At 36.3% G+C, this 15,149-nt stretch overlaps 1 protein-coding gene across 1 annotated transcript in view; it reads left to right on the forward strand.

Moving 5' to 3' along the window:
• CAMKMT (calmodulin-lysine N-methyltransferase) overlaps nt 1–15,149 on the forward strand; it is a 213,872-nt gene that overhangs the window by 190,131 nt on the left and 8,592 nt on the right. Inside the window, 3 exon segments of the mRNA XM_030944331.1 lie at nt 2,396–2,470; nt 9,500–9,563; nt 14,960–15,091. Coding sequence (XP_030800191.1) covers nt 2,396–2,470; nt 9,500–9,563; nt 14,960–15,091 — 271 coding nt within the window.

Genomic DNA, 15,149 nt, shown 5'->3' on the forward strand with positions numbered 1-15,149 from the left:
GGATAAATACATACAGCCTGTACTTCCATCTCTCCCACCAGTGTGCATGCATCCTGAGTCAGACCAGGATGAGTCCCACTAGTGTTTATTGTTTTTACAAATTATGTTTAGTTTACATGATGATTTCCCTGCAGAAATAAAGATTTTCCTGTACTTTTGGAAAATACATGGCAAAGTTCATTTTGAATTGGTAAATTTTTCATTGTCCTTTGCCTAATTATGATATCTTCATGAATACAGCTGCATGGAAGTCTAGAGACCAAAAGCAGCCCTTGTGGTAGGTCAGAAAAAGGGAGCAAGATTGGCTTATGGATGGATGTGGTGCCCTTAGCTCCCTCCTTTTAACAATACAGATGCCAGCCATGTTGCACCACTGCTCCTGCTCCTGGAAATTCATCAATTCCATACTTTGCTCAGCACTTTGGTTTATGAGCTTTTACCTCTTGACACAAACTCCTCTGTGCCTGCAGTAGGTGTGCATAAAAAATACTGTGTTTCAGGTGCCCAGCAGAAAGCTGACAGTAATGTGAGGGAGGGTGTTGGGTTTGGTTTTGGTTTTTTTGCAGGAGAAGGCACCTGTGCTTCCTTCCCAACAGAATGTGTGAAGGATAGTAAACATATGGGTTAAAAAAACAATCATAATTCAAATATCTGTACTGATACTGATCAGATCTCTGTTTCTGTAGCAATGAGAACCAAAGGTGGCCTTTTAAGGCTCACAGTTCTTTTACCAATTTCCAGTTTGCTTCAGGCTTCTTAAAGTATTAGAGTGCGTGCTTTAAACCCACAAAACTTACCTTTACCTAATTTTCACCATTCTAACCTAAGTTTCCACGGAAACAGGGTTGAAAAAGCCGCTGGTAGCCAGCAGGCAGCCAGCAGCTGAGAGTGAGAACTCTCCTTTGTCACTTTCCACTACTGGATGCCTGCTGCGTGCCAGTGTGCAAAGCTACCTAGGCTTCTAAAATCTGGATTACTTTCAATTTGAGGGGGAAAAATTAAATTAATGTACTCTTTTCTGTCTTTGGATTGTCACAGTAAATTCCAGGAGGGCAAATGGGCTAATGAGTCCTGATCTGTTCGGTTACATTGAGCCCCACACAATCAAAGCTTTGCCAACCAACTGGGCCTCTCCTTTCATAATTTCTGTGTTTTAAAAGCATTCTGTCTCAAATTTTGTGGCTGTGGATATGTACATGCATATTTTGGTACCTTAATTCTTTATGGCCCTGTGTCTATTTATCTACATAATTATGAGCCTTTTTTGCATACAACATAGTAAATGTACAAAATTCCCTTTTTCTTGTATACTTAGGGAACATTTCTGAATGAACACATTACAAACTGATCCTCAGTTAAATATTAGGAGTAGGATGTGAATGGAGATGGCTTTTAACCAGAAGTAGATTATAGCTGCGGGAAGACTAAAGGGTCTATTTGGTCAAGACTCATACAAAACTGAGATAAGCATGCACAACCTGACAAGATCAGATTAGACCCTTCCCCCACAAATGCTCTTCCCATAAATATTTATCTACTTTCTATTATAAATAACCAGGAAATGAAAAAGGATAGATTCTCTTTTTTTAAAATAGCCTAGAAATAGAATTGCAGCTTCAAATGTTTGGGGTAATGATATTTAAAGTATGCAGTAAGTTCCAATACTAGTTGCTATATTTTAGATGGGAGTAAAGTACTGAAATTCCTTGTGGCAGCTACATAAATCGACAGCATTTATAAACAAAGAAGAATTTTGTACGTATATGAATTTTTGCCTACCTCTGGGTATCTTAGAATTAAATAGTTTATCACCTGTGAGAGAATAGGTGTTGACAGAGTCAGCACTGCTGTATTTTTGAGCTTGCCGGAGGCAATATTACTGGCATTGAAGTTAAGCTTGGCATTTTTTCACCCCATCTCTCCTCCCTCCGGCCCAAGTGAATGCTCACTTCATCAATGAGAAACAAACTGAATTGCCTGCCAGATGTAACAGAGATCCATGAAATCAAATGTATTCTGCAGATTTGTGCTTCATTCAGGTTGTCGATACTTTGACTTCCCTTCTTCATGGAGTAATATTAAGGGGTAAAAAACTGAAGCTGTGCATGTGCCACTAATTCAGAAATGCATATTTGTTGGTGATCCACTCATCAGAATCTGAGTGGATTGCCTTTCTGCTATAATGAAAAATAGCTCTTTAGCTTTGAGATTTATTACCTTAAAAATGTACAGAATAAGATTTTTGCATTCATCTTTGAAAGTAACAAGTTTGCACTTTTTTAAACACTTCTGTTTCATATAAGAATAATATTAATACTTTAAAAATCTCAAGATGAAAAATGTAAGTCCTTTTTTCTTTTTTTTCTTTTTTTTTGAATCTTTTTTTTTCCTCTAGCATTTTACGATGGGATAATGAGACAGATGTCTCTCAACTGGAAGGACATTTTGACATTGTTATGTGTGCTGACTGGTAAGTACATAAAAATCATAAAACTCATGTTAGAAAAATAGCTTTGCTGGAGTAATTGTACTGTGCTGCTTGCTGATGGCTAAGCAAAGTCAACAAATGAAGCACAAAGCCACCTTAACCTCAACAAATTAATATTCATCTCCATGTGACAGTTATAAGGTAGTCTTCTATCACACAGTAACTTCTACCACATTATTTCCCAAAGATTGATTTTGAGAAGCATTTCCATTTTCTGGAATTGCCTCTGTTTCATGCTTGACGTATCAGTAAATGGACGACTTAGGCAAATTGCAAATAATTATGGCTCAGTGAGGAACAGTCTGGAGGAAAGGGAGTTTATCAACACAAACAGCTCAATTAGCTTACTTCTTAGGAAAGATCTGACTATTGATATAAGGGGATATATTTTTTGCTCCCTGGAAAATCTTTCCAAGGAAAAAGAAGTTTTCAAACCATTTTCTTCCACCCCCACCACATTCTGTTCCTTAAATCTATTTGACATCAATATCTGGAGGTATAGACTTCATATTATTTACACAGGCACCTGTTAATTATATGATAATTTATAGTAAGAAAAATAAGAGTACAGCACTTAATTTATGGAAAGGTAGATACATGTAGCAATATGGTATCTTGTTTAATAATTTATGCAAATAGATTTGATTATTGACACAACCCTTTTCTGATACTGCATTTGTGGGATTGTGCTGTGCTGTATTTGCTGCATGCTAGCTTTAAAAATGGTACATTACTAATTATTTGTGTTGTATAAATGTAGACAGTGTGAAAAAAAATAAAGCTGTGCAAATTTTATTTAGGAGAATAGATATTTTTAAACCAATCTGTCTTTCCTTCATGGATATTTGCTCTTGACCCATTATATATCCAAAACAAACAAAAAAAAGCTGTCTATGTTTTGTGGCTCAAAACTATTGTGAGAGATGAAATTCTGAAAGCAGAGACTTCCTAGAACTGCTCAGTTCTTTCTAGTACCTTACCTAGAAATAGTTAAAGGAAAAGGCAAGGGAAGTACGAAGCTGTCTATTGTTTTTTTAAACAATGTTCTTTTAAAATGTCTTCTTCTATTCCTCTAAAGCTTTTGTTTTTCTTTCACATTATGCTATTTAAGCAAACTCTTCTTATTTCACCAAGTTGCTGGTTTTGTATACCTCTGGAAAAAATGTGTTTAGTGATCTTTTGCCTTTTTCTAACACCTATTTGTTCTCAGAATGCAACAGTGCTTTGTTTCTCTTAGCATTTAATTTCAGAAAAGTTCTTTGTTCCCAAAAAGGACAGAGGAGCGTTTCTAACTAATCGCTGATAATGTGCCTCAGAAATGCATCATCTGATTAAAATAAGGAGCTAAACAACACCATATGATTTCAGCAAGTAATTTAGTAAATGCCTTCCTCACCAAATATTAGAATGGATACTCCAGGTTTCATTGCACAGATGAAGTTAATGCTGGACAGGATTAGATCAGATTAAGTATGAAAGTCAGATCAGAGTGCTGGCGGACATGAGCAGGAGGGCAGCAGTCTTCTCGGAGGCTTAGACAAGGCTCACATATGGATGTTCTCCAGATTATGTGGGTGAAGCAAGGTCTTGCCAAGAGATTTAGAGTTAAATTTGTTCTTCACACAAATATCAAAACGACCTGGCTGTGCTGTCTCTTGTATTCTTGATACTCACACCGTGTCATCCTATTTGTGCTGGGAGTACAACAGAGTGGAACGAGACTTAAGTTGTTTTTTTCAGTAATATTCTGGCCTAATACCCCTCCCAGTCTGTTTGGAAATAGTGTAGTTTCTTTAGGAAACAAAGAATCAGACATGACAGGTAAAATACATAATGCATTTGCAATCCCTGCATTTTGTACATTTATTTTGAAGCATTTAAGATGCAGGTAAGTGTATAAATATTTATAGATTTCCAAAAAATAAATAGAAATGTGCAGGTTAGTTTAAGGAATGTGGGTTTATTCACAAATTATTTCTGTTTTCTTATTTTAAGTGCTCGCAGATATATGAGCATAGCATAGAGCTTAATAAACATGAAAATCCCTTTAATGTTTGTTTCTTTTAGAAATAATTCTTTTAGTTATGGACACTAGGTTTTATGGTATATGAAAAGGCTGAGGAAAGGAATGTTCCATGCTTTATCAAACTCAAATCTTCTTTTCATTTTCATGTATTTCTTTTCAGCGATACATAATCGGTTTGAGAACTGTTGGCAGGATTTTTGCTCTCTGAATTTTTTGGGCTGCCACTGAAGAGGAAAAAAAAATCTCTTTTCTTCTAGCTTCTCAGCTGAAACCTGAAGTATGCAGTGATAAAAAACAGATAGAATAGATTGCATTTAGTTTAACACCATCATATATCTCATTGTCAGTCAATAAAATCCGAGATTAGAACAGAGAACTAGAAAGCAAAAAATCTGAGTTCAAATATTAGGTACATGGATAACTCTTTATTGAAGTATTTCCAGCAAGGGTGAAATTGTCTGATTCTCTGAATAGCTAACCAGTGGTACTGCTTGATCCCATTTACATGAGAACAAGCTCTATTCATAAACATATTCCAAATCCACATGGAGATTCAAGTAAAAATGTACATGATTACAGCAAGCAGCGATATGTTTATATTCATATATTTACAGTCAGACTTTCATAAACCTTGTGTGCAGGAGTGGAAAATAAGTTATTTCCCAGAACAAACAGTCTATTAGTTAACAGCTAAATTTAGTAGCTCAACTAGATTATAAAATAAATAAGAGGCAAACTATGAAAGCTAGTCATTATTTAACCATTCAGGATGTTGACAATAAAATAGTTTTGTGGTTCAGCAGTTCCAAAATAATTTTTAAAATGTCAATTATTAGATAAAAATAAGCTTAAAAATCAATATGAGACTACACCTGGAAAAAGGATACAGTAAAAAAAAAAAAAACCTGAAATAATGGAACCTTTAAAACATATTCACCCATCTCATATTTTTCATGGGGAATTTTAAGGCCAAATGAGGGCTCTCAGAATTTTTGATTTTCATTTGACCTACATCTGTGGATATAAAGCCAGGTGATGGAACTGTGAGTTTGAATAGACAAGGAGAAATCACAGGTACCTGGATGGACAGGCCAAACCCAAGAATCTCCCAAAGTTCTTGAGGGCCTTAGATTTCTATTTATTTAAATAGTGTACATATTCTTTATTGAGGACAAAAGTTCTGAGATTCTTAGTCCAAAGAGAGAGTAAAGGTCAGTAGGACTGAGACAACAAAAAAACTTTATCTTTCACATTATTGTGAAGCAAGTTTTCACAAATAATTTGATGTAGAGGCAAAATAAGCTTTAGAACCCCGTATTGTTTTGGAAATGTGTAATATCCTACTTTATTTACTTAGAATGATTCTATTCTTGATGTTTGGCACATGCATACATATTCACATAACAGAGGCCAGGGGGAGCTATCCCACATTACTTTCACTGCTGAGATTTTTGCTGAAGTCACGGGGAGTTGTGGCTTTGCCAGGAATGTAGACCTGAACTTAAAGTATTCTTTAAATACCTTAAAATATGTCAATTTTGTCTCTGTTAGTTTATTTCACTTATTATAAGGAGATCTTTTTGCAGGGATGCAGTAAGACCTCTGTCTTTCCATTTTAGGCCTGATTTCTGGCACACACTTTCAAGTGCATTGGAACCTGATGGCACAGAAATGAGAGTCTTTTTAGTTTACGTCACCCATGTAGATGAAAGCGAACAAAAAAATAAATGGCTGTATACATTAGATGCTACATATTAAATTAATAATATCTGAAGTACACCTGTAAACTCAACTCTTTTACCAATGGCAGAGCATGCAAAAACCCAAAAAGTTCACATCATAGCCTATAAAGTGTATGTGTCTTGTTGCGAGGCAGAAGATAAAAGGATATTAGCATGAAGCAAACTAAGAATCTACCTGTTTTTTTTTCATTTCTTTCCTTGTGGCTTACTGCTACTTCTCCGCAGTTTTGGTATAAACTTTTATTTTGGCTTTAATTGCAATTTAAGATTTTAATTAAAGAGTAAGAGATTAGAGAAGTGACAATGTCACCTGCCTGTTCATCCAGATTTCACAGGTTAAGAGCGTTGCCTAAACGAAGGCCAAATCATCAGCTGTGTTCTCACCTTTCTATTACTGTGATTTGAAACTTTCTTGCTGACCCAAGAAAACCTTGCTATTCCTGTACTGAGCTACATAAACATGAAATATTACCACTAAAGTAATGGCAAGCTTAAGCCAAATTTGAATTGAGGTGTGAGAACTGTGTGTGATTGGTTTAGAACAATGCATTTAATTTTACTGAGCTGTTCACAGAGTCACCGAATTGTTTAGGTTGGAAGGGACCTCTGGAGATCACCAGGTCTAACCTGCCTGCCAAGGCAGGGTCACCTAGAGCAGGTGACACAGGAACTCACATGTTGTGAGCTTTGAAGGATGCTCTCAGGGACATTTTCAGTATGCTGTGGTAATATTTAGTCATACAATTCTACTGGTAAGAAAAACTGCGTGACTTAATCCCCTTGCGTGGGCCAAATCCTGTGCTGTTCCTGTCTGCAGCACCGATTACCTAATGACTTCTTCAGGATTTTCCTCATTTAAGGCATCCCCTGACTCAGAGGGAGGATAGATATGTTCCCTATCATTGCATTGCAGTAGTTTTGCTTCCAGTCTTCTCTGCTCCTTCTGGTACGAGTACGTGGCTCACAGAGCAACAGTTTGGAAACCACAGTATGAGAAACTATTTTCAATTGGAGCAAGTTATGTTGCCAGGAACAGGTCTCTTGGAAGGCAACTGTCTCAAGTTATCTGGCTTTCCTAGCTAAGATGGATAAGAGTCTACCTTCCATGCCTCCAAAGTATTAATTGGGGTTGGACAGAAAAAAATTGAAGTTCTCAGACACTCAGCTTTTGGTAAACTGTAGTTCTCATTGTAAAGGAACAAGTTTGGTAGCAGTAATTGTGCCCCTATCTCACTGTGGAAAAAAAAAAAAGAGAATGGTATTCAGGTCCATGAAAAGGGGATTTTAACACTGCTAATCTGCCCCAAGATTGTGTTTCCACTACACTGCAATAATAAAAATATGATAAATCAACTTTTCATTCAGAATGTGCTTCTGTTTACATAGGATCCCAGGAAGTCTTAAATGTGTGCATGCTTGCGATGTTTCATGTTGAAACATCTTTTCGCTATTCTTTTGGGAGAGGAATCATCTATTCCACTTCTTCTGCAGGTGGTTAAGTTCCCAGTGAGGTAGTGTCTTACAACATCTAAGTGTATAGGGATCAACATTTGGTGAATGTCATTAAAACACCCAAGAGACATCAGTGATAAGAGATGCTTTTTCAACTAAGTAAATTTAAGCACCCGTGTTTTCAGTAAAGTTCTTCCGGGAAGATAAATCAAGGCTGAGGGGTTGTCATCATGTCAATTGCTCAAGTTCAAATTTTCTTGTAAGCCAGGCTATCAGGAAAATTGTTAGCTAGTAATTCATATTCTTGAGAAAAAATTCAGATCATATTTCTGTATTAGATGTTCTTCAACATATATAGGTATGTTGAATGTTCTTCAAGATATATAGCTATCCATTCTACTATATTTTCTCAACAGTGTGAGGTTCTGCCAGTTTTTACTAATGAAGTATGGTCACTTGCAAGTTTTGTTTTGTTTGTCCCAGGGTAGCAAAGATTCACAGTTCTTGCCCAGCTGCTCGCCTCTATGGCATATGATACAGTATTCTCCTTGGTAGCTGTGGAGTGTCCTCACATTCACACATCTTCTGTTCTTGATGAAAGGCCTGTGGTTGGCAGACTACTTTTTTCATTTCATTGTTTCCATCTATTCTTTATGTTCTTTTAGAATTTCAAAACTGGAAAAAAAAATTACCCACATCTCTTCAGAAAAGAAGTTTGAGAATAAAAGGAAGGAGAATATATTAAAATACCCATAGAGAATGGACAAAATGCCATGTAGTATGAAACTTGAACTTGACACAAGCTGGAAAGCAGTTTTATTACAGAGAAAATCTGGGGGGAAGGAGAAAAAAAAGAAGAAAAAAAAAATCACATTATCTGTGGCCTGCTTGATAGAGTTTCTTATCTGAATCACCAATATAAATGCAGCCCACGGTAGTAAGGACTGAAAGGCATCAGTTGCTATCAGATGGTTGTTCACTAACCATTGTAAATGCACTCATCCACAGTAACTACATGTCCACAAATATCTAGTCAAGAGTGATTGGCACCTGGGCTGCCGCTATTAGTATATACATTAAGGTACTGAGGGGCATGAAGAATGAATTATCCCCTCAAATCATGAGGTAATCACACCAAAATAGGGCTGAGCGTGTTGGCAACATTGCATGGGAAAATTGACTCTGCTGCTATCCTTGCGGGACCCATGCTGGAGATGAAGGGTTGCACTCTTGAGAGATGACAACTCTGCACAATCTGGGCCATTGTATTTCAACAGCATTGAGAGAGGGAGGAGGTAGGGTCTTGTAAATCTTTATAAGGATAGCTAGAGATAGATATAGAAATATAGCAAATATGTATAATAGGTAAGAATTAATGCCAAATCTGTGAAGGTAGAAGGGAAAAAAATACCCTTAATGGTAACACCTAAAATACAATAGAAAACATTTTCAAAAACTCCATCCCCCTTGTATATACATATAAAATGCTAACATTTTATGTTGATCCTCATTTCTGATACAGTATTACTTTAATAGATAGCATGTCTGATTGGTGACTTTCAGCTATATAAAGATTTATTTCAGCTGATAATTTAGGTTTAGTTTAGATTGTATTTCCTCTTATGTCTTTTTAAATGTTAAAAGTACCTGAACTGCATAGAAATGTAGACCACAGTTTCTCTTTTACAGCATTGTGTAAACATATGTAATTAGCCTTGTACTTATCTGCATTAGTATCATTAGAATTGAAAACCCATTTTAATCTGGATTCTGTTCTCTTCTCAATGTCAGCCTGTTTCTGGACCAGTACAGAGCTAGCCTTGTTGATGCAATAAAGAGATTACTCCAGCCCAGTGTAAGTATGTTTCTATTTTCTCCTGAACACTGGCTTCAGAATAATTAGTCTGTGCACAATGATTGAGAGAGTAATGGAATGGCAGGATTAATGTCATGTAATACTTTAATACTTATTATGTCCAACTTCAATTGAGTCTTCTAATCTATCAGATTCTTTCCTAATCATAAACTAGGAAACTTCTTATACTTGGCCTTCTGATAAGGAACACAGTGGGTAGTAAAATAAATGAAACCGCTTCAAAGATAGCGTCAGATTATTTTTATCAAAGCGTTTCTCAAGTATTTTCCTTTGATAATAATGTCTTCATATTAAAGTAAAATACGATATTGAAAGTTTTTATGTTGGCTTCTGTCATTTTTAATCCCTTCAATTGTAACCTTTGTCATTGTGTATTTGTTTGTTATGAAAGAATATTTTTTCCTTTTCATTTATGGTTATATAAAATGAGCAAATCGCTTATATGTATACTGTGGCTTAAAACATTTTTCCATTAAGAAAGCCCTGTGTTTACATATTTTATACCTTAGAAAACAAGGAAATTATGTTCTTCATAGAATGATTACATGTTCTACATGAGTGTCACTCGAGATATTTTATCCATTTAAATCTATTGGGCTGTTTAAATCAGAGAGACTTGCAGGCAAGAAAAACTCTGTTACATGCATATATAAAATATATATATCTTCTCAAATATTTAAAAAAGGGAAGATATCAAAAGAAGAAAAGGAGAAAACATTAAGTAATTGCTCTAAGTAGGATTTTGAAAGAGAAATTTTATCATTCATGTTTAACATCCAAATCTTCCAATAAGGTAAACTTCCAATTTGAAAACAAAACATTTCATGCTAGCAGTGAATTTCCAAACTTTATTTAAAATTTGTAGTACTTTTTGTACAAGAGATTTGCTCTGTAAAAGGAATAGAAGACCCAAACGTGCAAAGGCTTAAGAACCAGAGTCATTTTAGTTGTGTAAGTAATCCCATTCTTTGCTTAGAGTGATCAGGTTTCTATTCTTGGTTCTATCATAGACTTTCCTGAGTGACCTAAGGCAAGTTACTTAAGACTGAATTATTTTAATGAGCTGTGGGGCAAGGCTGCCAGGAAGACAGGAAAAATGTAGCCACCCTGAGGAGAAGGTTACCCAGATATATCTGTCAGTGGCAGTAAGAAGAGGTTAAGCTGCTCCTGCTCAGAGTGATGCATTCTGACATTCATGAAGTACCAACAGTTGTCAAGCTGCAATAATTTTTGGGACCACAGGTGATCTGGAACACAAAGCAGATCCCAGTCTAAAAAAATAGAAAAAAAATCTTTTCAGTGCAGATCAATGTCAGCAACTGGTTCTTCAGGTATTCCCATGTGCCACTCTACTGGCTCCATGAAAGGACACTGGGGAAGAACAGCAAGAGTGGCAGGAAGAGTAGTGTGCAAGAGGTGCCCTGGTAACTGTGGAATTGTTAGGTTGACTTTAAGCCAAACCTGGCCTGACTCTTAACTCCAATCAGCTAATTCAAATTCAGAACGTGCCTTTGTATTTCAGAACATATGAACTACACTCCTCTGTGAATGTAGATGGAGTAAAGGGAGATGGCTTTTTCTTGCCTGTCCTCCTAGCTGTGTTTGCTTCTGCACATTGTGATCTATAGCATAGTCAGTATCAATAACCTAGCACTTACTTGCTGTGCATTTTAGGCACAGCAAATGGTTCCTACTTCTTATCAGCAAAGCTAACTTAAGAAATTCATGCTCCATGCAGGAATTTCTGTTGCAGAGTTTTGGACCCCTATCCAAACTTCAGTTACCTAATCCACTTTATGAATGGCTGTATGGATGGATATCCAGTTATGGCATGGCAAATTATTGTGATTTTTAACTAAGAGGACAGCAGACTATTGTATAGGATGGGAGCTGGGAATACAGACACCTGAAATGAGCTCTCTTGTCCAAAAAGGACATGTTCAGCAGAGTTGCCTTCAAGCATATGTGTTCAGGGTTTGAAAGACACAAATAAAATATATGCTCATTCGAGATCCCAAAAGATGCAGTCACATGTATGAAATAGTTACCAATTTCACTGCTCTTGTTAACCTGTATAAATCTAAGGATAATGTCAGAGGGCACGTTACTAAATGGCACTACACTTAGGCTTTTAAAGGATAAATGAATCAATAGTGAACTTATTTTCCAGTTGTAATAATTAAGAATAGTTTGTGGACATTCGTTTATGCCCAAGCTAAGACATAAACTTCTTTTATTAAGTTCACTCTTCTACAATAATTATTTTGTCTCAAATTTAGAACATTCCGTTTTGGAAATATTTTGACAAATTGATACAATTGACATACCTAAATGTGAGTCATTTTTCAAATATAACTAGGATACAACTAGTTTAGAAGAGTCCAGGGAAAATAATAACCAACGCTAGCAACAGAAAAAGTGGAATAAACAGAGAATAACAGATATCCTTGCAAAGCTCCCTTGAAGAAGAGATTCAGTCCATTCCTACTGTTAATTAAAAATTTATCTTTGGTATTTATTTTTTCAATAAGGATGATATTTCTGACTATTAGAATCCTTATGGCACAGAATGATGTGTTCTGGTTAACTTTTTGTTTGCCCTAAAACCAGACTCTGATCATTTCAATCATCTGGTTCCTTGTACTGTCCCCATGGACAGTTGTGTTACTGCAGGAAGAAATTCACAGAGAGAAATGAGCAGCTCACAGATTCACTGAGGGCTGAAATTTCTAGCTGAGTTTCTTACAGAGGCAAATGTCGCCTTTAAACCCATTCAAAGGGTTAGGCACAGAAATATTGCATTGAATGAATTTATCTTGAATGGCTATATTTTATTTCTCTCAACCTACTTGACTTGATTTGCCAACATTTAAGGACTTCTTATATCACTAAAATATACTTTTAATTTCAATCTCAGAATAAGCATATTTTTTGCATATTTCCCTAATTAAGAACAATTTTTTATCAAGGCTTTGATTCTTCTGGGGCCTATCCATTCAAAATCCCAATGAAGTCAATGGAATGCTGTTGAGCTGAGATTAGTACCAGCAAACAAGACCACATTTAGTAATAACTGATTAGTAAAGTCATATCCAAAATATGAATGACTGTCCCATTGTCTTACTGTAGCATTTTAGTGACACGTCAAACTAACAGAACTGGCATTTTCCTCTGTGGTTTTTTTCACAAGTTTGCTGGAAGTGTTTTTCCATCTGAGAAGAAGCAGCCATTTTGTATTTTAAACATCATCCTTTAAATATCATCCTAGGAGATGCTTTTGAATTAGAATTAAACTTTGAATAGTCATCAAGAGTAGAATCAGGAGACTGATTCTGTATTATATCCTGTATTTATCAGGACACTGATAACTGTACTTCTCTTTCAAATTTAATTGAAAGTACTCTTGAGAGAATATGAGAAGGAATGGCTGCATGGACTGCTGACTCCAGAGGGGGCAAAGGAATGCTGTTGCACGAGCACCTCATCAGAACTGCTGGATCAGTGGCCAGTGTAGGATCTGTAACCTCCAGCAGTTTCTGTTCATGAAGTTTAGTCACATCTAAAGCTCCAATGTGGATCATATGGTCAGTAAGCCCTGGATAAGGGACATTTTCCCCATTACAGTGATTGTGAAAATAAGGGTCTCCAGAGGAGTCTTGGCCTTCTTATGCCAGGAAGGGTTTCTGCAGAACAACATTCCGGGGAGCATGAGATGGCAGCAGGAGAAGCAGGATCCTCAGCTGAAGGCTCCCTTTGCTCCCCACTTCTGTCTGATGACATTAAAGCATGCCAAGGATGTGAGGAAACCGATTGTGAATTTCCTGTGTTTAATGTTTTTCATCCTGACCTGAGCCTATATTCAGACCTAACATTTACATAAGCAATTCCAGTCCCTTTGGTGGGAGTTACACCCCTTTGCACCTCTTATTTTGCCACAGAATTAAAGCTACAGCTGCACAAATGAACAGAAGTTGAGTTGGTTTGGATATTCCCTAAGACTCCTTTGTGCTTTAATTTCCCATGAGAAAGATGAGGGTAACAGCATTTCCCTATCTCACCGAGCTGTTGTGAGAATAAATATAGTGTTGTGGTGTTAATGGTTGGAATCTTTTAAGTGCACATTAGCACCATAGGTACTGACATAGCATTTTTATTGCTGCCTCACTGTGCATTGTCTCGGTGTATGTGTGCATGTGTGAGACACAGATTTGTTCCCTGTTCTCCTCACTAAGTGTCTGTGTCAGCATTGTAACTTTCCAGCATTCCTATTGAAATTCTCTGTACTGATCACTCTTTTCCTGTGGCTTGAAGATTGCGTTTTCTCCAGCTAAATATACTCCCACAGCGTCTAATCCTTTCACAAGTTTCTCAGATCCCCAAAAATGTTTTTTTGTCTCTTTGCTTGATTACAGCACCTCACAAATTAATCTTAGCTCTCATTAACATAGAAGTTAAATACAGGAACTTACAGTAAACTTCGTGGCTCCCCTCACTGTGATATGCTGTTGGCTGATATTAACCTTTGTTTACAGCTCTTCAACCGCTTTTCATTCCATGTGACAGGACACAATATTCAGCCAATTAGAATTAATTCTGCAAATAAGACTTCAAGAGATGCTCTATCAAGTAGGTTAGGCTTTGGGCAAATACTTTGCACAGAGTGTCTAAAATCAGTTCAAGGTACAGTCATTTTTGTTTTCTTAAATACAGAAGGATGAACAAAAAATTAGGTAATGGACCATAAGGTATTGCCTGGGCATCATAAATGGCCTGATCATCTTGCAAGAACAAGAATGAGTATTCAGGAACATTAATTCTTGATTTAAATGCAATTTAGCAATTTAAGGTCAAATTTAGCTGCATTGCTCAGGTAGTTTAAAATATCTTTGAAAAGTTAATGATTGGGGCTGATTTGCTTCCCATTTTGCCTTGTTTTATACTGTTGTAATTCCACTGACAGCAAATGGGAGGTACTCTTCTATGTATGAGGGAGAAAAAAGAAAATAATTATTTACAGTCCTTGCATGATCATGAGCTAACAAATGGATTTTCCATTGAGTGCATGTTCTGTATGCTGTCTCTGTGTTTTATTTTGGTAATCCACAGACACCATTACTATATGAAAAGAAGCAAATGTATTGCAGTTGGCAGTTTTCTAAAGAAAATATTTATTTATTACTTTCTAGATTGCATTTGTTTAATCACAGGAATCTTGCATACTTTGAACAAGTATTTGTGTTACCATATTTTAGTATTTTAATAAGAGAACAATTGACTTTTCCAGCTTGAGCATATTAAAAGCTTAGTCAGGTGTATGCTATATCTGGTTCCTTTCCAGTTTTAAAAATGTATAAATTCTCTTTTTAATGTTCCAGGGAAAAGCAATGGTATTTGCTCCACTCCGAGGGAATACTTTAAACCAGTTTTGCAATCTAGCTGAAAAAGCTGGTTTCTCTATCCAAAGACATGAAAATTATGATGAACACATTTCGAACTTCCACTCCAAGGTTAGTTTTCTGCTTGTGTTAGATAACACTTTAATCCGCATTGCATTTTGAAGAGATC

This window comes from Camarhynchus parvulus, chromosome 3, assembly GCF_901933205.1.
Source record: "Camarhynchus parvulus chromosome 3, STF_HiC, whole genome shotgun sequence".
In the NCBI taxonomy this organism is placed as follows: Eukaryota; Metazoa; Chordata; class Aves; order Passeriformes; family Thraupidae; genus Camarhynchus; species Camarhynchus parvulus.